The 21,301-nt window shown below is 43.4% G+C and overlaps 1 protein-coding gene across 1 annotated transcript in view; it reads right to left on the bottom strand.

Annotated features, from left to right (window-relative positions):
- The window catches only part of LOC115099616 (IgGFc-binding protein-like), a 277,960-nt gene that overhangs the window by 102,909 nt on the left and 153,750 nt on the right, over positions 1–21,301 (bottom strand). Inside the window, exons 47-52 of the mRNA XM_029617348.1 lie at positions 12,628–12,708; positions 12,003–12,241; positions 3,912–4,195; positions 2,976–3,253; positions 2,002–2,600; positions 568–1,126 (exon numbers count right to left, since the gene is read on the bottom strand). Coding sequence (XP_029473208.1) covers positions 568–1,126; positions 2,002–2,600; positions 2,976–3,253; positions 3,912–4,195; positions 12,003–12,241; positions 12,628–12,708 — 2,040 coding nt within the window. The remainder of the gene's footprint in view (positions 1–567; positions 1,127–2,001; positions 2,601–2,975; positions 3,254–3,911; positions 4,196–12,002; positions 12,242–12,627; positions 12,709–21,301) is intronic.

Raw genomic sequence — 21,301 nt, 5'->3', positions numbered from 1 at the left:
TAGTATATAGCAGGCATTATGAATTTATTTTTACATAGGATTTACGCGTGTAGGTGGGGTTACGTGTGCCGGGCCTATTTTACAAAGGCCCGGCGACGCGCGTAAAGCCCCGGGACGCGTCTAAGTCCTGGGACTTCGAAAAAGGGGCGGGGCCAGAAGCCTCTGGCACAGCAGCCATTTGCCGCAGTGTTGGAGGATCGCGTGCCGGCAGGCTGCTGCAGTGCTCAACTTGCGCCTGCCCAGAGGCAAGAACAAGAGGTAAAATAAAAGTTGGGGGGGTTAGGATAGGGCTAGGGGAAGAGAGGGTTACGGGAAGGGGAAGGGAGGTTAGGTTACGGGGTTAGGAACTTCCCTCCCAGGGCGCTCCGAAATCGGAGCGGCCTGGGAGGGAACGGGTGAAGGCCACGGGCATCGGCACACACAGGGTGCAAAACTTTGCACCCCATTGCACGCGCCAACCCCCGATTTTATAGCACGCGCCGGGTAGCTCGCACACATGGATGCCCATGTGCAATTTCTTAAAATCTACCCCAATGTATGCAGTGTAGATTACTCCTGAATACTCACAGCAGAAAGTTCTGTTTCGCCAGCTGGGAATAGTGACTTCTTCTCGCAGACAGGCATCACCATAGACCTCCAAAGCTTTACACAAAACCTGGTTCCCAGCGCAGTGCTCCATGACGCAGCTAGTGAAGAAGCTCTCTGGGTTGATCACTGAATGACAGACACTGAAAGGTGCATCTTTGCTTGTTAAGAGTCCACAGTAAAGATCACTTTTGTAGAGCTCTTCATCACAGGAAGTATTAGTTGGTGGTGTTGGTGTCGGAACTACACATGAGGGATCATTGTCGTCTGTTCTCCAGCTATTTCCCAATTCGTTTGAATTCTTAGCCTGCTGTCCATTGGGCATCATGAAATCATCCTGTCTCCGATTATTGAAGTTACCACACATGCCACAGGTCAGGTTGAAATAGGTAGTAGGGACCTTCACTTCCACAGAATGATCAGTGTCATAGGAAACACTCAGTTTGAAATCAGTCTCCAAAACAACGTATCGGCCACTCCTGGTTATTTTAAGAGAGCCACCTACCAATGTTATCGGCAGGGTTGTCCATATTTCATTGACCTATGAAAAAGAGGGGTAAGGATCAGAAAAAGTAAACATGGGTCATTCTCATGGCTCAGTGGCAGTGCCCCGCATGTCATGCAGAGAACCTGTGTTTGATTCTTGGTTTCATCAGGTCTTCCATTACCCAAGTAAGCCAGGGCTAGGGAATCTTTGGAGGTGGTGTTCAGAGCCTCACTTAGTTTGGAGCTATTTAGATGATTACAAAGCTTGGTGGAAAGACATGGAAGTATGTGAACTTTCATGGTCATCTAACCTCGACTGTAGAAAATCAAAGAACAAAAACTGACTTATCTGTGCAGAAAGGATGGGTTAATTCATCTTTATCTGCTATCATCTACTCTGGGGTAAATTTTCTACCCAGCGAGAAGCACCTACGACCACAGGCTAATTCTTAGCCGGCAAACCTATGAACAATTTCAGGCACAACAATTTGCCTAAAGATTTTCACTAAAGATTTTGGAATATATCTCCTCTCTAGGCATACAACACATACAATCTAAATCAGTTTTAATCAGGACTTCTGTGTTAAATTATTGTACGACTATTCACCAATGTTCCTGCCCCATGGCTCAGTTCATAGCACTGTGTGCTCGTGCCTGAATTTCTTGTCTGATGGGGATGGGTGGGCTTGTGCATATCACAAAATAATGCATCTGAAACAGAAGAAGGGAAGGCAGCTGCTAGCACTGTGGTGCCCCCTGCTAACCCTACAGTGGCACTGAGGGAGGAGATCTCCCTTCAGCCTTTGGAGCTGGCAATACCTGTACAACCCCAACATGCCATCTGGAGTTGAAGGGTGGGAGGGGTTCAAACAATTAGAGAAAATGGGAAGAAAATGTCCTAAAAATGTAATGTAACACTATCACACTCACCTTAACACGAGATGGCTCCATCTTAATAAGCTCAATTTTGTGATCGTAGACCTCAATTAAAACCTTTTGAACATAGGACACTTTTGAATTTCCACGATTTTCATTTTTAGCTTCAATGTTGAAATACAGCAGAGAAGTGGAATTAGTACAAAGTTTGGCCAGGGTGTAGGTGCAGGTGCCCATGAAGTAATGAGTCTCTTTGTCAAATGTGTTGTAGTAAGGATCATTGTGCACGCGGCAGATCCCGTAAGTGTAGGGGTAGCAGCCGGGGACTCCGTTGGAAATTCCACAGAACTGGTCTTTTGGACATGTGCCATCACCGCACTTAAGTTTACTTCCTGCTGAGGGGCAGCTGCATTTTTCTGAGCAGGTGTCATCGGTCCAGAAGGTAGATCCCACAGGGTAGTGAATACCGTCTTCCCAGCATCCGCACTGGTATTTGGGAACACATTTGTCATTGTAGAGTGCAAATCCATTGTCACAGACACAACCTTCAACACACGGCCGGGGGCAAGGCGAAGAGGCACTTGGATTCACACAGGTAGCAGGGCAGGCCGAGCCACACAGTTCATAGTGACTGTGAGGGGCACAGTCGATTGCTGTGAAATAAAAACCATTTATCAGTGTCCAAACTCATATTGAAATATTCTTGTTAAATCAGTTCAAATGGATTAACTCCAATGAAATCATAGTTCTAGAATAAAATCCATGATTCAGTGTTTGACACTGATTGGATCTACTCCATGTTTTTTCTCTGCAAACAAAAGAAGAGAAATGGAGTCTGCTAATCCTCATCAAATCAACACCTATTTTCTCTCCCACGGGTAATGTTTAATTCCTGTAGTGATCCAAACACGGAACATTTCTATTACAGAGCTAGCTCATAGTAGTTCTGCCTTCTACCTAATAAAGCTTAAATTACTCATGAGTAATAAGCAAAACGGTATCACGAGAGTAAATATTTCTTTACGTACGACAGAATGTTGCATTCCTCCAGGGCTCCAGTGTCACGCCTTGTGCTTGACAAGCGTCGGCATAAGACTGCAGACTCCTGCACAGCGAGTCAGGATCCATCTGCAATTCGCACAAGTCATAAATGCAGTTTGTGATGTAAACCTCTGGGTGTAACACAGAATGGCACCGTTTAAAGGGCCCATTTCCGTCAGAGATGATTCCACAGAAGCTGCTGCTTTCCAGGATTTGTTTCTCCTCTTCAGTACAGTTCGGTTCATGATCATAGCCAGGAGAACAGCTGCAAGGAAAGAAAAGAAACAGCTGGAATAATTTTAATATTCTGCGTAATGAAATCTAATAAGAACTTTTCTTCTAAGGATGGAAACCCTTCTAGGAAGTACTGGAAAGTTTTGCTGTAAATTACAGGGATTTATTTATATCAATTTCTCACAGAATTTCTCTAGGACTTCTTCATATCAAGGCCAGGATCACTTCATCTGTGCCCTCACTGTTGGGTGTCTCATTTGCCTGAATGAATTTGTTGATCTTAATTTCTGTGTATCCGTAATGAGGGGAAGATTAAGAACACTTCTATAAATCTTCTAGATGTAGAAATGTCCAATTAAAGTAAACTCACAAAGTAATCCATGGCAAAGAAAAACACAGGCAAGTAAAAGGCTAATGGTAAAAACTACTGTGGACTTTGCAGTTTTATTGTAGCTGCAAAATTGCTCCGTTGATAAGAAACTCTGGAAAACTCCTTGCTAAAGAAAATGGTTTTTGTTAATATTTTAAAACCTTTTCTTCAAATGTATTGTCCTGTGCATTTCATCTTGTGCTCAGGGTATTCTCCTCAGAGGAACCTTTCACTTTACTTCTGTGGCTTTCTCTTCTAACAGGAAGAAGTTTGGGACTATTTTATGCTAATGTACGATGTACTGCAAAAACCACCGTACCTTGTGTCATTGTGAACCTGCCAGCTGTTACCAAGGCTGACGGAGTCTGTTTCTAGTTCTCCATCTGGATTTAGGAAGTCATCGAGTTTATTCCCGTTGTAATTCCCACACATTCCACAAACTCTGCCTTGGTACTTGCTGGGAAGAGTCACTTCTACTCTGTGATTGCCATCAAATCTCACGTTCAGTCCAAAGTTTGTGGTCAGCAGAACGTACTGTCCACTCAGGAAGACCTGAAAGTCTGGTAAGGAGCTTATGGGTAAGATTTCTGATTGTCCATTAAGCTGTAGATAGAAATGATGGGTGAGAATAATTAATTTGTGATAAATCACATTTACAATTCCTTCTTATAATTAATCTCTCGTCATTGTTTATTTCATGCTTTTCAATCAAAATATCTCAAAGCGTGTTACAACACGCAAGATGACTTTCAAACAGCAATTACCTAAGTATTTAAAAGCGACTTTATATACATAAGTTCACCTTGAAAATACTCGGGCTTTATAGCATAAAGCTATATCTGCTCATTAGAAGGTGTAACATGTGTGATGTAATTTATACACAAACTATCTAAAATCAAGAAGTATAGGCCTATATCCCAAATCTACCCCATAGGTTTGAAATTTACTCCCATAATGCATGGAATAATAGCATAAATAGAGTCTGATTTAAAGGGAGGTAATTGTGTATGTAGACACACAATTCCAGTTTTAGTGCTAATAGGGTGGGTTTCTGGAATTCCTTGGTACACATTCCATAAAGGATGAATTGTAGTAGCAGAATATTTTAAGGTGCAGTTTTATAGTACCCTTGCAATAAGAGTTTTTAAAGATTCAGACGTTAGTACTGTAAGAGACACCCATCTTCACATGCATTTTGAGTTGGGAAGGCAGTTTCAAAAACTTTCAGTAATTTTATGAAGACTAGAAAACTTGTTCCTTGTCTGATGTTGAAGGGAAAGGAGTTTCACAATGTTAGGACTGGTCCTAGGAAGGTCTGCTCTCAGGTACTACATTAGAAGATAAGAAATGCCATGTGGGGGTCAGACCATCGAGCCCAGCAATCTGTCTCCAGAGACCTATTTCCTCTTACTCACTACCTGGGTAGCAATAGCTTTCTCTAGTCTACCTGGCTAATAATGTTTTATGGACTTTTCTTCCAAGAGCTGGTCCAAATCTCTATTAAATCTTACTATGCTATTCACCTTGATCACATCTCTTCACAACAGATTCCACAGCTTGATTGTGCGCTGTGAAGAAAGACTTTCTACGATTTGTGTTACGTTTCAAAACATTTTTTATTAACAGTAAAAGAACATTTGCAAACAAAACAGCCAAGCACAGAGGTTTTTTTTATGTACTTGGAAGGCAATGTAAAAATACAAAATATAGTAATCATCGACAACCTCCAAACCTCCTACCCAACCCCTTTCCTCCCCCAGAAACACACAGGGATAGCAAGTAAATATACAACTTGCATGTCATTGTTCAAAATCAAGCTTCTAGCCTTGTGTGGCAGAGTCTGGAAATATTTCTCCCAAATATTTAAAAAGAAATGTCTGTGTTTAACAGTAATCTGTAGGGCCAAAATTTCCATTTGCACCATGTCATCTAGAAGATTATGCTTTTGCCAGATGGAAGGCACGTTTTCTCCTCTCCAGTTAAGAAGAATGATACGCTTCTCCAGAACACATGCTTTACGGGTATATAGCCTATCACCCTCAGATTGAAAGAGAAAAGGGGGAAAATGCTCTAACAAGAAAGCTTCAGGGGATTGTGGAATAACGTATCCCAAAACTGTCGAAACACAGCTGGAGATGCTTAACCAAAAAGGTTGGATCTTTGTGCAAAACCAAAAGAATGGGAAAGTGTGCTACAACAACACCACAATGCGCACATTGTTCCATAGTAGCAATGCCCGCCTTAAAGGCTAGTGCTGTAGAAATAAATGGTCTCCTCAAAAATTCATATTGCAACTCTCTAAGATATATATTCGAAGAAACTTTCTTACTGTGACTGAAACCAGTGTGGACCGTGACTTCCAAAATAAAAAATCCACTACCCACCTTCCATCTGTTCACCAAAGGTTCAAAGTCTAATCTGGGTTTCATTTTGTTGAACCCTTTATGAATTTGAGACACCAACTCTGGTTTGAATAATTCATCCAAGAAATCCAAAAACACAGAATCTAAGGCCTCCCTTGGTAGAGTGGCCATACAATGTTTCAATTGAACATATGAAAAGTTACTAGAATCAGTCAACTCATATTGTTGTTTAAAATCAGAGAACGATATAACCACTCCATAATTCCCCATTGAGAGCAAAAAGAGGACCTCATATATTTTTGCTATGGATCTCCAAGCCCACTTTAGGGGAGATATCAATAAAGATTTCGACCATCCTCTTGGAGGTTTACCATAAGTGCATGTAAAACATATCATAACTCTGAAGGACTAACCAAAGGCCTTTTCCCCACCAGATTGATATATATAGATTAATCAAATAGCAAATCCCTTAGCAGGTGTATGCCAGATTGTAAAATTCCATATCTGGAAGCCCAAGATCTCCTAATTGGAAACCGATGTGATGTGTGTACATGAACGTCGGTATATAAAAATCAATAAATAAATAAATCTCCATCAGCCCAATTTTTCTTCATATATAATAGCGCAATATGTGCTTTTTATCCCCCAAATGAATAACAACAGAGTATCCAAAGACTTCAAATCCCATGAATATAAATAAAGGGGAAGACTTTGAAGGTCATAGAGCCATTTTGGAAATATAACCATTTTGAAAAGGTTAATCCTCCCAACCACTGATAGGGGCAAATGCTGCCAGATCCGGAACTTTTGTTTAGTATGAGCCAAAAGGTGAAAGACATTAAGCTCATACAACTGATCTAGGTCAGATGAAAATTTAACCCCAAATACCAAATAGATCCCTCTGCCCACATCAATGTAAACTCACCCAACCATAAGGTCCATACCGAGGCTGGGAACATGAAAGCCTCTAATTTGTCTATATGAAGCTTCAAGCCAGAAAATCCCCCAAATTGTTGAAAGAGCAGCAAAAGAGCTTTCAGGGAACTTTATGGTTTAGATAGGAACACTACGATATCAGCAAATGCAGTATACTTAAACTCTTGGTGAAGTAGCTGAATCCCTTCTACCTCCACTGCTTTAAAAGACAATAAAACGAGAGCTGGAGAAAGTGGACAACTCTGACAGATACCCCTTCCTATGGAACATAGCTCAGATTGCACACCATTAGCAACCACAGATTCTTTGGGGTCATTGTATAACAAACTTATCATCTGCTGAACTAACCCTGATAATCCCATATGTTCTAAGACAAAAAATACATAACACCATTCCACCCTGTCAGAAGCCTTTTCCGCATCAAAACTGACAGTCAGAAAAGGCAATTGACGGCTTTTCAGCAAAGTCTTAACTGTTAACAAAAGTCTAACATTCATTGAGGCTTGGCGGCCTTGGACAAATCCCACCTAACCAGGTTCAATGATTGTGGGCAAAAGAACAGCCAACCTGTCAGCCAGAATCATAGCAAGGAGCTTCTGATCAAAGTTCAATAATGATATCGGGTGATAGGAAGCCAGGAACATAGGGTCTTTCCTCACTTTAGGTAATACTGTTATTTGCACCAAATTCATATCCTTCAGATACTCTCCATGCTCCAACAAGGTATGAAATACAGCTTCAATAGGCTGGTCTAATAGGGATATGTAGAATTCATCTGTGCATACATCAGGTCCTGGAGCCTTTAAGGTTTTGGCTTTACAAATACCTTCATGAATCTCTAGTGAACTAATAGGTCTGTTCAGCCATGCCAAATGAGCTACAGTGAGTTTGGGCATGTTTTCCTTCTCTAGAAAAGCTCTACACTTCTCCAGGTCGCAGCCCTCAGAAGTGTATAATGACTGATAGAAATGTCTCAACATTTTAATTATTTCCCTATTTGTATTCACTAGATTCCCCTCCTTAGTCTTGAGTACTAATGTAATGGGAGCCCACATATGATTTAATAAGATTAGCTAGCAACTTGCCAGACTTATTACTGCATTGAAACAGTTTAAATTTATAATAAATTATAGATTTTACCGCTTTCTGATGAATCAGTGAATTTAAAGCCTCCCTAATGGCCAAATAGCCTCTTTATTGTAATCAACAATTTTTTACCTTAGCCAGTTGTGTTTCCAAAAGAAAACGTGGTTTATCTATATCCCTCCTACGTTTTGTCACATAAGGAATGTTATCCTCTCAGAGAACTGCCTTAGCGGTAAACGAAAACAAAATGGGGTCATCTCTATTTCTCCCTTTATGCAATTCAAAATCTTTCCACCTTGATTTCAGAAAGTTTTGGAACTGATCTCTCCTGATCTATAACCCCCCAGCCCAGCTACATCCAAATCGGGGTGTGATGGGACAATGTGAGATCCCCTATCCCTGACTTCATAACCTGAGAAAAAATGCCCTGAGAAACTAAAATGTAATCTATCCTTGAGTTCAAGGAATGTGCTCTAGACAAATGGGTAAATCTTTCTCTAGGGGATGCAAAAGTCTCCAAGGATCTACTACATTCAAGTCTTCTTCCAGGAGATGAAACCCTTTATCCTTATAAGTCCAGGGTCCCTAAACCTTTTGTGATTTGTAAAGGACAGGGTCCTGAAGATTAAAATCCCCCGTCATACCATTCAAAATCCTGAATAATGGGACAGGAGACTATAATGCTTTGAAAGAAAAGCTGATCATAGTTATTAGAGGTGTGAATCGTGTGATCGATCGTCTTAACGATCGATTTTGGCTGGGGAGGAGGGAAATCTTATCGTTGGGTTTTTTTGTTTTAAAAAATCGTTAAAAATCGTAAATCGGGGGAGGGCGAGAAAACCGGCACACCAAAAAAACCCTAAAACCCACCCCGAAACTTTAAAAGAAATCTCCCACCCTCCCGAACCCCCCATATGACATAGTGAGGGCAAAGGTAGCACCGACGCCATTTTGAAGATTGGCAATACTGCCCGCGTGCAGGAGGTCGCTCCCGGATCCCCACTTGACTTTTGGCAAGTCTTGTGGGGGTCAGGAGGCCCCCCCAAGCTGGCCAAAAGTCCCTGGGGGTCCAGCGGGGGTCCGGGGGTGATCTCCAGCAGGCGTGACGTCGGGAGCCAGGAAACAAAATGGCGCCGGCGCTACCTTTGCCCTGTCACATGATAAGGGCAAAGGGCCACCGGCGCCATTTCTCAACGCAGCCGTGGCCAGAGAGAGAGAGGGAGATTGCTTCGGGAACCCCCAATGGACCCCAGGTAATTTAAAACATTTTGGGGGGTTTGGGAGGGTGGGGGATTTCTTTTAAAGGTTCGGGGTGGGTTTTAGGGGTTTTTTTGGTGTGCCGGTTTTCTCGCGCCCTATTTAACGATACAATACAAATGCCCCTGATGATAAATCGGGGGCATTTGTATTGTATCTGCACTCTAACAATTTTGGACGATTTTAAAATTATCTGACGATAATTTTAATCGTTCAAAAACGATTCACATCCCTAATAGTTATTAGGAGCATATATATTGCACAAGAACAACGGTTTGTGGCATAGCTCAGCTACCGGAATCACATACCATGCCTGCGGGCTTCTGATTTCCTTTGTCACTGTCAGAAGCTAATTCATATGAATAAGAATAGCTACACCCGCTGAATGGGTATCTGCCAAAGCAAATCTAACATCACCAGTGGGACCGCAAACCAAATTTACCTTCCCCCGTACGTAAGGGAATTGAAAGTAAGCTCACAGGCTGAAATGCCAGGACACAGAAATTACAGTCTGCACTGGTTCAGAAATTACTTTTTTAGCATTATGTACTGTCCCTTTTATAGAAACTTTGGTAAGCTGCATGTAGGGCAACAACTTCTCCCGCACCCCCTTCTTCTTAGAAGGCCAAAACAACAGAATAAGCAGGAAGAGACAGAGACTTTAAACAAACAATCCAAAAACTTGCTCTTTCAGGCTGCTCTGTGTTCTTTTTTGCGTGTCAACAAAAGGGTCCTGCAAAAAACTTTATGGCTGTCTGCACCTAGTTCTGTAATGCTGTCCAAGCTGACATATCCAGAAACAGCACTCCCTCCCGATTAGGTGCACCAGGTTAATATTGACTGCAGATAAAGTCCAAAACACCAGCAAATTCTGCCCAGAATTGGGAGAGACTGGGCCCGAGAGGGAAGAGAATCACATCCTCCCCTTCTCATAGCATCATGAGATCATGTAATCTAGGATTTGTGTTAAATCTGCTTGTTGTTAGTTTCATGGAGTTTCCATTGTTTGTATTTGATAGGATAAATTAATGTTCTTTACTTAACTGTTCTGCTCCTTTCATGATTTTGTAAACCTATCATGTACTGTCGTCCCTTTTCCAAGCTGAAGAGTCCTAGCTTTCATCAAAGGGGAACCGTTCCATCTCCTTTATCAATTTTTGTCACCCTCCTCTGCAGGTTTTCTAGTTCTGCTGTGTCTTTCTTGAGCTGCACACGGTACTCGAGGTGCAGTCATACCATGGCTTGGTAAAGAAGCAATATGATATTTTTCATTCCTATCTGGATAATTCTTAACATTCTATTTGCTATTTTCCCTGCGCCACTGCATACTTTGTTGATGATTTCAATGTTTTAAGAACATAAGACTTACCAAAGGTCCATCAAGTCTAGTATCATCTTTTCAACAGTCTAAACAGGTCAGAAGTACCTGGAAGGATCCCAAGGGATAGATAGATTCCAAGCTACTTATCCCAAGAATAAGCAATGGAGAGGCAGTTAATATCCTTGGCAGACACTTGGGGGTAACTTACATGGAGCAGCAGTTCCTGTCGTGGGAAGTTTGCTAGGCAGACTGGAAGGACCATTTGGTCTTTTCTGCTGACAAAACTATGTTACTATGGTACTATGTGGTGCATCTGATGAAGCGGATTCTGTCCTCGAAAGCTCATGCTTTAATAAATTGGTAGTCTATAAGGTGCCACTCAGCTTCTGTCATTTATGTTACTATGGTACTATGTGATATATCTGATAAAGTGGTCTCTGTCTTCATGGTTCAATAAATTGGTTAGTCTATAAGGTGCCATTTGACTCCTGTCATTTATGTTACTATGGTACTATGTGATATATCTGATAAAGTGGACTCTGTCTTCATGGTTTAATAAATTGGTTAGTCTATAAGGTGCCATTTGACTCCTGTCATTTATGTTACTATGGTACTATGTGATATATATCTGATAAAGTGGATTCTGTCCTCATGGTTTAATAAATTGATTAGTCTATAAGGTGCCACTCGAGTCCTGTCATTTATGTTACTATGGTACTATGTGATATATCTGATAAAGTGGACTCTGTCTTCATGGTTTAATAAATTGGTTAGTCTATAAGGTGCCATTTGACTCCTGTCATTTATGTTACTATGGTACTATGTGATATATATCTGATAAAGTGGATTCTGTCCTCATGGTTTAATAAATTGATTAGTCTATAAGGTGCCACTCGAGTCCTGTCATTTATGTTACTATGGTACTATGTGATATATCTGTCCTCATGGTTCAATAAATTGGTTAGTCTATAAGGTGCCACTCGAGTCCTGTCATTTATGTTACTATGTTTGAGCTGAGCTTGTTTATTGTGGTGCTGCTATCAGGAGATCTTTGCCATGCATTCATTTAGTTTATGATTGCTCTATCTGGGTGCGATCAAGGAGGGACCAGGAGATGAATATCATTAGTACATGAGTAGTAGGTGATCTGATGAGCCAAGAGGGAAGAAGAAGATGTTGAAAAATGTGGGTGATAAAATAGCGCCTTGTGGCACACTATGGGAAAGAGAGTGAGGGTATCACAGATTGATCTGTTTCTCTCTCTATGCAGTCTGGTAGGTGCCCCAGGCCAGCAAAGCATTTATTATGAACTGGAAGCAGTCGAGTTGTCCAGCTTTAGCTTGCTTTACTAGCCAAGTGACCCAGGGGTCATCGTTGGATGTTGTCGCTTTGAGGGGAGAGAGAAGGGAGTCTAATAATCCAATACTAATATATCTGTCACACTTACTTGTACGCCTCTGTTTTTGCCCAGTGTGATCCTGTTGCCATACACATCAATGTCTACATATTTGACGTAGGACACATGCGTGTTCCCTCCTCGGTGTTCATTTGCTGCTTCAACATTGAAATATGGCAAACTGGTGTCGTTACACAGCTGAGATAACGTGTATTTGCAGGTTCCCATGAAATGATGGACTTGTTTATCAAAAGTGTAATAATGAGGATCTCCTTCAACCACACACGAATCTTCAAATGGAAAAAAGGAAGGAAACGGATTTAGGTATTATTTGTCTCGAGAATCCCTGCCTCACTTCGATTTCTTTTAGTTTCTGAGTGACAGTGAAATGATTATGAGCCAAATAACTTTCACTCAACTTCAAGGTTTTCTGATAATAATGACCATGAATCTGGTACTCTATACACTATAATAACCCTTAAAATTATAAAGAATGAAGCTTGACCTCCTACGTTCATATCAACTACTAAGCAAATGAAGCAAATACAGGCACTTCCTGTGAGCAGAGCTGAATAATTGTTACATTTTTCTTTTTATGAACCATATATATTTTTCAAATTCCCACGCATTATGTAAATAGTAAAGGACCTAGGAAGGCCCTGTCAGTAAGAATTACCTGATGTTGGTGGGATCGGTGTTGTAGAAGTAGGAATGCTTGTAGTTGTCACTGTACTTGTGGTTGGGGATGTGGGAGGTTCTGTGTATATAAGAAACAATCAATCATAATGGTATAAATTCATCTGTTTTTTGATCTGTCAAACTAGTATTAGCTCTTAATTTTCTTTGATGAGCATTAGTTACCATTCATTAGATTTTGCTTGATAAAATGTTGATAAAATGTTGAATCTGCTCTCAGTAGCATTCAGATAACGCTATAGACCAACAGGATGATGCAAAAATGCACCGAGGAAAATGATTGTGTTCCTAACTGCCAGTTTGCCAGAAATAAGGGCAGAGAAGAGCTTACTGCACTCGGAAGCAGAGGAAGCACAGCAACCCTGTGAATCACCAGGCTGGGGATGCATCATCCAGTCTGGAGATTTCCAGAAGCCCTGTAGGCTGTGGGGGGATCACCCATGTCTGATATAGTGGTGGCAGTGAGTGGGAAGAGCGAGCAACTGTGAGTGAGCAAGATTCACTTTCCCAGCCACAACCATGAGAAAGAAGAAAGGTAAGCGCACCCGTAGTGCTTGGACCTACAGGCTGGTTTGTAATTTGGAGAGAAAGCTGCTTCGGTCAGGAGGGTCCCAGAGAGAAGCCTCTATACAATGCTACAGAAAAATGTGATGAAGAGCCAATGGAGCCAGTGAAGTAAAGCCAGAGGTGCAACAACATGCACAGCTGACTACAAGAAAAGAGAAGGAAAGCCGGGTGAATGACGCGGGAGTGAGTGTGGCTTATGTGCAAGGGAGCTCATGGTGGAGCTTTTCAGAGAGGCCACATGGAAGTGCCTCAGATTGGCCAGAAGGAGGCGCTGCAGATGGAGATGGTGCAGAGGAGCCAGAAGATGCTGTGGTAAATATTGAAAAAGAGGAGAAGTCTTTCACAGGGAGAGATGAAGGAATACAGGATATAGAACAAGGGAAAGAGACACCACAACAGAAGAACCCTGAGGGAGAACATCTTGACCTCCTAAATTCACATCAACTATTAGGCAAATGAGACCAATACAGGCACTTCCTGTGAGCAGAGCTGAATAATCGTTACATTTTTCTTTTTGTAAAAAACATATACATTTTTCAAATTGCCACTCATTATATAATTAGTAAGGGACCTAGAAAAGCCCTGTCAGTAATAATTACCTGGTGATGATGATGGTGATGTAGAAGTGGGAATGCTTGTAATTGTCACTGTACTTGGGGTTGGGGATGTGGTAGGTTCTGTATGTAGGAAACAGAATAATTCATAATGCTATAAATTCATCTATTTTTAAGATGTTAAATTATTAGCTCTTAATTTTCTTTGGTGAACATTTCAGAAATTGTAAGCATTTTGTTACCATTCATTAGATTTTGCTTGATAAAATACTTAATCTGCTCTCAGTAACACTGAGGTAACGCCATAGACCAACAGGCGAAGGCAAAAATCTGCTGAGTGCAAATTTGTTCGATGGTGCGGAATATAGATCAATTAATTAAGCAAATAAATAAACAAATGAGCAAATAAATAAATAATTAGTCTGTGCGTTAAGAAACTGCACTGGATTTCAGTGCAGTTTTAACATAACCATTAAAAAATGTTTTAAATCCCGCTGCAGTAAGCTAATACTATGCTAATACATCAAGAGTTTAAAAAAGTGTGTTGCCTGGAGAGTGCGCATTCAGCATATGCCAAATGCACATTTTATCTTGAGAAGGGGAGGGAGGAGTGAGCAGGCTGTCCCCCTTGACCAGTGCTCTGACGGCAGCAGCAGTTTACATGTTACATAAGAACATAAGACTTTCCATACTGGGTCAGACCAATCCAATCCAGGTCACAAGTACCTGGTAGAATATCAAGGGTTAGACAGGTTCCAAGCTGCTTATCCCAAGAAAAAGCAGTGGATTTCTGCAACACCTCAATATTATTTTACAGACCTTTCCTTCAGGAACTTGATCACACCATTTTAAACACCTACACTAACAGCAAACTTTCAACCAGAGGCATAGATACAACCAGATAGCCAGATAAGTCCGTATTTATGCAGCTATCTGGCCATAGTTAGCTGCTGCCACTTAGTCGGATAAGTCAATATTTTAAAAACTCTTCTTTTGTTTTCACCTGCCCCTCTGGTTTTAAATGCCAGGAGAGCAACGCTGGAAACTTTACTCCACCAGGCTTAGGGCCACTGCTCTGCATCGGGAAATGCTGCTTAATGCCCTCATTACATTTGCATGAGTGTTCAAATGAAGGTAGAGCTGTGCATTCGGTTGAACGAACGTTTCTGCATCAAACTGCAAGGGTGCACATGTTGCCCTCGGCGTTCACAAAGAGATTTTATTTCAAAATTATTGAAATATGCTAATTAGCCTGGTATTGAGATGCAAATATATGCAAATGAGACTCGCTGTGGATATGAGAAGCCCCCCATGGAAGATCGGTAGGCCGTACAACCCAAAGACAGCAGGAGGCTCGCGGCGTTGTGACCCGAAGACAGCAGGAGACCATGTCTGTATGAGAGCCTATGTTTGTGTCTGTGTGAGAACCAGTGTGCCTGTAAATATGTCTGTGTGAGAGCTTGTGTGTTTGTGCATGTTTGTGTGCCTGTGAGAGCTTATGTGTCACATATAGGCTCTCACAAGCACGTACACACACATACACACATAGGGGCGGATTTTCAGAGCCCTGCTCGCCTAAATCCGCCCAAAACCGGGCGGATTTAGGCGAGCAGGGCCCTGCGCGCCGGTGAGCCTATTTTACATAGGCCTACTGGCGTGCGCAGAGCTCCGGGACTCGCGTAAGTCCCGGGGTTTTCGGAGGGGGTGTGTCGGGGGGCGGGCCCGAACCGCGCGGCGTTTTCGGGGCGTGTCGGGAGCGTTCCGGGGGTGGGTCCAGGGGCGTGGCTACGGTCCGGGGCGGCCCGGGGGCGTGGCCGCGCCCTCCAGACCCGCCCCCAGGTCGCGTCCCGGCGCGCAGGAGGCCCGCTGACGCACGGGGATTTACGCCTCCCTCCGGGAGGCGTAAATCCCCCAACAAAGGTAAGGGGGGGGCTTAGACAGGGCCGGGTGGGTGGGTTAGGTAGGGGAAGGGAGGGGAAGGTGAGGGGAGGGCAAAAGGAAGCTCCCTCCGAGGCCGCTCCGATTTCGAAGCGGCCTCGGAGGGAATGGGGGTAGGCTGCACGGCTCGGCGCGCGCCGGCTATACAAAATCGATAGCCTTGCGCGCGCCGATCCAGGTTTTTAGCAGATACGCGCGGCTCCGCGCGTATCTACTAAAATCCAGCGTACTTTTGTTTGCGCCTAGAGCGCAAACAAAAGTAGGCCTATTCGCGGAGTATGAAAATCCGCCCCATAATGTATCTGTGAGGGTGAGGGAGAGGGAGCCTGTGTATGTCAGAGAGAGGGAGTGTGTGAGAGAATGACTGTGTTATTGTGCATGCGTGTGAGAGAGAAGATAAAATTTGGGCGTCCCTACCTCCCCAATCCATGACAATCTCAGGGTGACTGGAAATCAGATCCCAGGTATAGAGAGCAGATTTTTAAAACCTTTTTAGTTTTAACTATTGGGTGTAATTTGATGATTCTGCTCTTTTGAAATATTTATTTTTTGGGGGGGGATTAGAATATTTTTTATTGGATTTTTTATTTATCTGATTTTTTAAATACTTTGTTGGCGTTTGGGAAATTTTCAATATTCATTTCATTTGAAATGTTCTTTTTATGAATATGACTTTACTATTATGATTAATGTTTTACATTTCTTGATTTTATTATTTAATGTTTTATGAAGAGTGGTAATGTTTTTGTTTTTCCATTGTTGCTCTGCATGTAGGGGCTGGCTTGTTGTGGGTTCCAGTTCAGTTCTTCTCAGCACGTTTCTGTTTATACTTTCTGATCTCTTCATTCTGTATTTGGTTAGGGTCTCTCTGTGTTCTGCATATGTGACGGAGGTGAGGTATTTTGCTGGCATGTAATTTCTGTGTAGGGATCTATAGCAGCCTGGATACTTAATAAGAGCTTTTATTGGTGATCTAGGGCCTGGTTTAATATGTGCAGTGCTGCCTTTTCATAGATAAGATTGTTAGGGTTGTTTTGATATGGGAGGTTTACTATATTGTAATGGTAATTCTGTTTGCTCATGTCTGTCTGAGGGCCAAGCTCACACCCAATACACATTACAAAAAGTCTGATTCCATAGGAGCTCCAAGTGTCTTTTTTGCAGAGTTTTCTGGCTGGCACCACAGCAGTGCATGTAAATATAATATGCAGGTTATAAGTGATATTTTGCCTCAGAAGACTGTATTCATGAATGTTCTTTTACATGTAAAATGTGTTATAAATGCAGAATTTAATTGTGTGTGTCTGTGAAGGGTGTGGGAGTCTGTGTGTATGTGTCTGGTGGAGGGCTTGGTGTGTGAAAGGCTGTAAGGTTTGTCAAGGGTACCTACCTAATACACTTTCCTATCCTTGGATTATGGGTGGGGGGCTTGTCACTTTTTAAAATATAGATTGCAGGATGGAGCTGGGCTTTATTTGATAGTTTGATAGGCCCGGGTCAGGCACTGAATTGGGGGGGGGGGGGGGGGGAGGGCAGCACAGTAATTTTTCGCACAGGGCAGCAAAACAACCGAGCACCGGCCCTGGGTTTGTATTTCACTAACGAGGGAACTCTGAGATGCTCCTGTGTACTAAGTCCCATAATATGCAGAAAATGAACTTTGAAAGTTACTTTTGCCAAGAGAGGACACCTCGATGGGAGTCTTAAGTCGGAGCTCTCTTGGAAGATCTGCTTTTTTTCCTTGGAAGAATGCCCGCAAAGAGGAAGGGGAAAGTACGGACTTACCCGTCCGTGTCGACCCCTTCTACAAGTCTTCAGCCAGAGATAACCAGCTTTATGTACTCAATAGTCCAACAAAAGAGAACCGAGGAAGCTGATGTGCGTGACGGCGTGGGAGAGCCGTTTGCGCCGGCAGGGGAGGTGTCTCTAAGCCCGGAGGAGAGGCAACTGCCTATGCAGAGAGCAGATGAGAAGACGAGGAGTGGGGAACCGGCGATATTTCAAACCGGTACTACTCCGGAGAGCCCCTTACGGATTCCTGATGGTATTGATCCGGGACCCTCTATATCAAGTCCGGTGGAAGGACAAAGAACTGCGGGACTAACAGAAACCAGTGAAAGGCTGGAAGGAGGTATGAATGCAGCAAATACCAGCAGGAAGGAGTTAATAGCCATTCCAACGCCGCCTGCACAGGTGACGTTAGACTCTCTTTGGGATTTCATGGCTGGGATGGCTACTGCTATAAATTCTTTGAATGATAAAATGGAACAATCTAATTCACAAAGTTTTCAAAAATCTGCTGATATACAAAACCAAGTCGATTTCCTGGAAGGGAAAGTTAATGGTTTGGAAGAGAAAGGCAATGAGTTTCAGCAGTATAAGATAGCAGCGATTAAAGATCGTGAGGTGTTATCCAGACGTATGGAATTTCTTGAATATAAATCCAGATATTTAAACCTATATTTGACAAATTTCCCAAGAGTAGTGGGGGAGATTCCCTACACTACTTTAAATAAATTTTTGCTGGAAAAGCTGGAAATAACTGAAGGAAATTTTCCATCTATTAATTCTTGCTTTTTTCTTCCTTCAACAAGACATATGGAAAGTGCCAGCAATGTTCCCTTTGCAGGGAATTTGACAGGATTTTTGGAAGATTCTACCTTAGAAGTGATTAATAGGGGAACACTTCTGGTATCATTTATTACAACTAAGGATATCAGCATGGTGATGAAATCATATTTTAGGAAATAGCCAATAAATTTCCATGAAGCAGCAGTGAAAATATTTCCTGATTTGGCCCCAGCCACACAGGCCAGGCATCGGGGTTTTTAAAACCTCAGACAAGAGGCTGTAGGGCTGGGCTTTACAGTTAAAATTGTGTTTCCCTGTAAATGTTTCCTGACAAAGGGTGATGAACGCTTTGGGGCGGATTTTAAGAGCCCTTCTCGCCGGTGAGCCTATTTTACATAGGCCTACCGGCGCGCGCAGACACGCGCAGACATGCCCCCGACACGCCCCCTTGGGGCGTGTCGGGGGCGTGTCAGGGGCGGGCCCGGGGGCGGGCCCGGTCGTCGCGGCATTTAGGGGGCATGTCGGCAGTGTTTTGGGGGCGGGTACGGGGGCGTGGTTACGGCCCGGGGCGGTCCGGGGGCATGGCCGCGCCCTCCGTACCCGCCCCCAGGTCGCGTCCCGGCGCGCCTCCCTCCCCGGAGGGAGGCGTAAATCCCCCGACAAAGGTAAGGATGGGGTTTAGACAGGGCCAGGCGGGTGGGTTAGGGAGGGGAAGGTGAGGGGAGGGCAAAAGAAAGTTCCCTCCGAGGCCGCTCCGATTTCGGAGCGGCCTCGGAGGGAATGGAGGTAGCTACGCGGCTCGGCGCGCGCCGGCTATACAGAATCCATAGCCTTGCTCGCGCCGATCCCGGATTTTAGCGGATACGCGCGGCTCCGCGCGTATCTACTAAAATCCAGCGTACTTTTGCTTGCGCCTGATGCGCCAGCAAAAGTAGGCCAAATCGCGCGGTTTGAAAATCTACCCCTTTGTGTATTTCACATCTGATCAATTAAAAGAATTTATAGATGCCAGGAAAATTAATATCTTAACCCAGTAAGATTGATATGGATTGTTGTAATGTGCACCATATATTAAGAGTTATTCGGTTAATCCTTTTCTGTTGAACTTCCTTAAAAGATTTCATATCTCCTCCTTATTAAATACAAGCCGTTAAGCCCGTTAAAAAGGGCTACATCCCTCTGTCTCTCACCTCCCCCTCATTCTCTCTCCCCTCACTCTTCACCACCCCCTACCTCCCTCCCTCACACTCACCCACTCCTCCCCACCCTCCCTCTCCTCTCACTCAGTCCCTCCCTCCCACTCAGTCTCACTCACTCACTCCCCCCTCTCTCCCTCCCTCTCACTCACACTCAGTCCCACTCACTCTCACTCAGTCCCACTCCCTCCCTCCTCTCCCTCAGTCCCACTCCCTCCCTCCCTCTCTCTCAGTCCCACTCCCTCCCTCAGTCCCACTCACTCCCTCCCCCCCTCACTCAGTCCCACTCACTCCCTCCCTCTCACTCAGTCCCACTCCCTCTCTCTCCTCCCCTCTCACTCAGTCCCTCCCTCTCTCTCAGTCAGTCCCTCCCTCTCTCTCTCCTCCCTCACTGCTGCCGCCCGTCTTCGCTGCCGCCACTGCGGCCCTGTCTCTCACCTCTCCCTCATTCTCCCTCTCCCCCTTCCACTTACTCACATCCCTGTCTCTCACCTCACCCTCATTCTCACTCTCCCCTCACTCTTCCCCACCCCCTACCTCTCTCCCACACACTCACCCACTCCTCCCTCCCTCTCACTCACTCAGTCCCTCCCTCCCAGTCCCTCCCCCTCACTCAATCCCTCCCTCCCACTCAGTCCCTCCCACTCAGTCCCTCCCTCTCACTCAGTCACTCCCTCCCACACTCTCTCTCTCCGTCCCTCCCTCCCTCTCCCTCCCTCCCTCTCTCTCTCGCCTCCCTCCCTACTGACCGCTGCCGCCGCCGCCGCCCGCTGCCGGTACCGCTGCCGCTACCGCCATGTTTTGTTTTTTTTTTACGCTGCCTAAGACCGACGTGCTCGCCCGCACATGCGCAGTAGAGCTGCTCTCTACTGCGCATTTGCGGCACGTCGGTCAAGCGTCGTTTATCTAGTTAGATTCTGCTGGGAGTGGGACTTAATTGCCGAAAAGTGATATACAATTGTTTAAATACTTGTGTAAATACTCCAACTAAGTTATTTTCTTATATTATGACAAAAAGATTTGCAACAAGAATTATTGCAATGTTAGGAGTAAAGGAATATGTTTATGAAATTAAGAACCCACAGTATTTCTTTATAAGCAAACATGATTTTGTTTATGTATTGAAAAATGAATAAATAAAGAATTAAAAAAAAAAGTTACTTTTGCCTCATTAGGTTATATATAAACTCTTACTGTATACCCATAGCAGAGCATTTCAACATAACTCACATTTACAATATTAAAGATGCTGCTATAAAAATAAAGTGTAACCTTATAATAATGATCAAGAATGAAATGCAAGCAATTCCTGCTGTGCTGTTTCTATTTTTTTTCGGTTTCTATGGTGCAAGTGAGAGATAGGACCAACAATGATGCTTATTGAATAGGAAAAGCCTGGTTACATCAGAGAACAACGCATGCAGTCACTGCTGGCATGATTATGGAAATGGAAACCTGTTCCTTTAGCATTCGGAATCACCAAAAGTGCTTGGAACCAGAATTATTCAGACAAATCAGTGAATTTGAAAATAGAAACATATAGAAACATAGAAATGACAGCAGAAGAAGACCAAACGGCCCATCCAGTCTGCCCAGCAAGTTTTGCATCTTTTTTTTTTTTTCTCATACTTATCTGTTACTCTTGGCTCTTAGTAACCTTTTGATTCTATTTCCCTTCCACCCCCACCATTAATGTAGAGAGCAGTGTTGGAACTGCATCTAAGTGAAATATCTAGCTTAATTAGTTAGGGGTAGTAACTGCTGCAATAAGCAAGCTATACCCATGCTTATTTGTTTACCCAGACTAAATAATTCAGACCTTATTTTT

The sequence above is a fragment of the Rhinatrema bivittatum genome, chromosome 9 (assembly GCF_901001135.1).
Source record: "Rhinatrema bivittatum chromosome 9, aRhiBiv1.1, whole genome shotgun sequence".
NCBI classification, from domain to species: domain Eukaryota; kingdom Metazoa; phylum Chordata; class Amphibia; order Gymnophiona; family Rhinatrematidae; genus Rhinatrema; species Rhinatrema bivittatum.
Note: the sequence above shows the minus strand (reverse complement) of the source record. Positions and strands in the feature narration are given on the sequence as shown.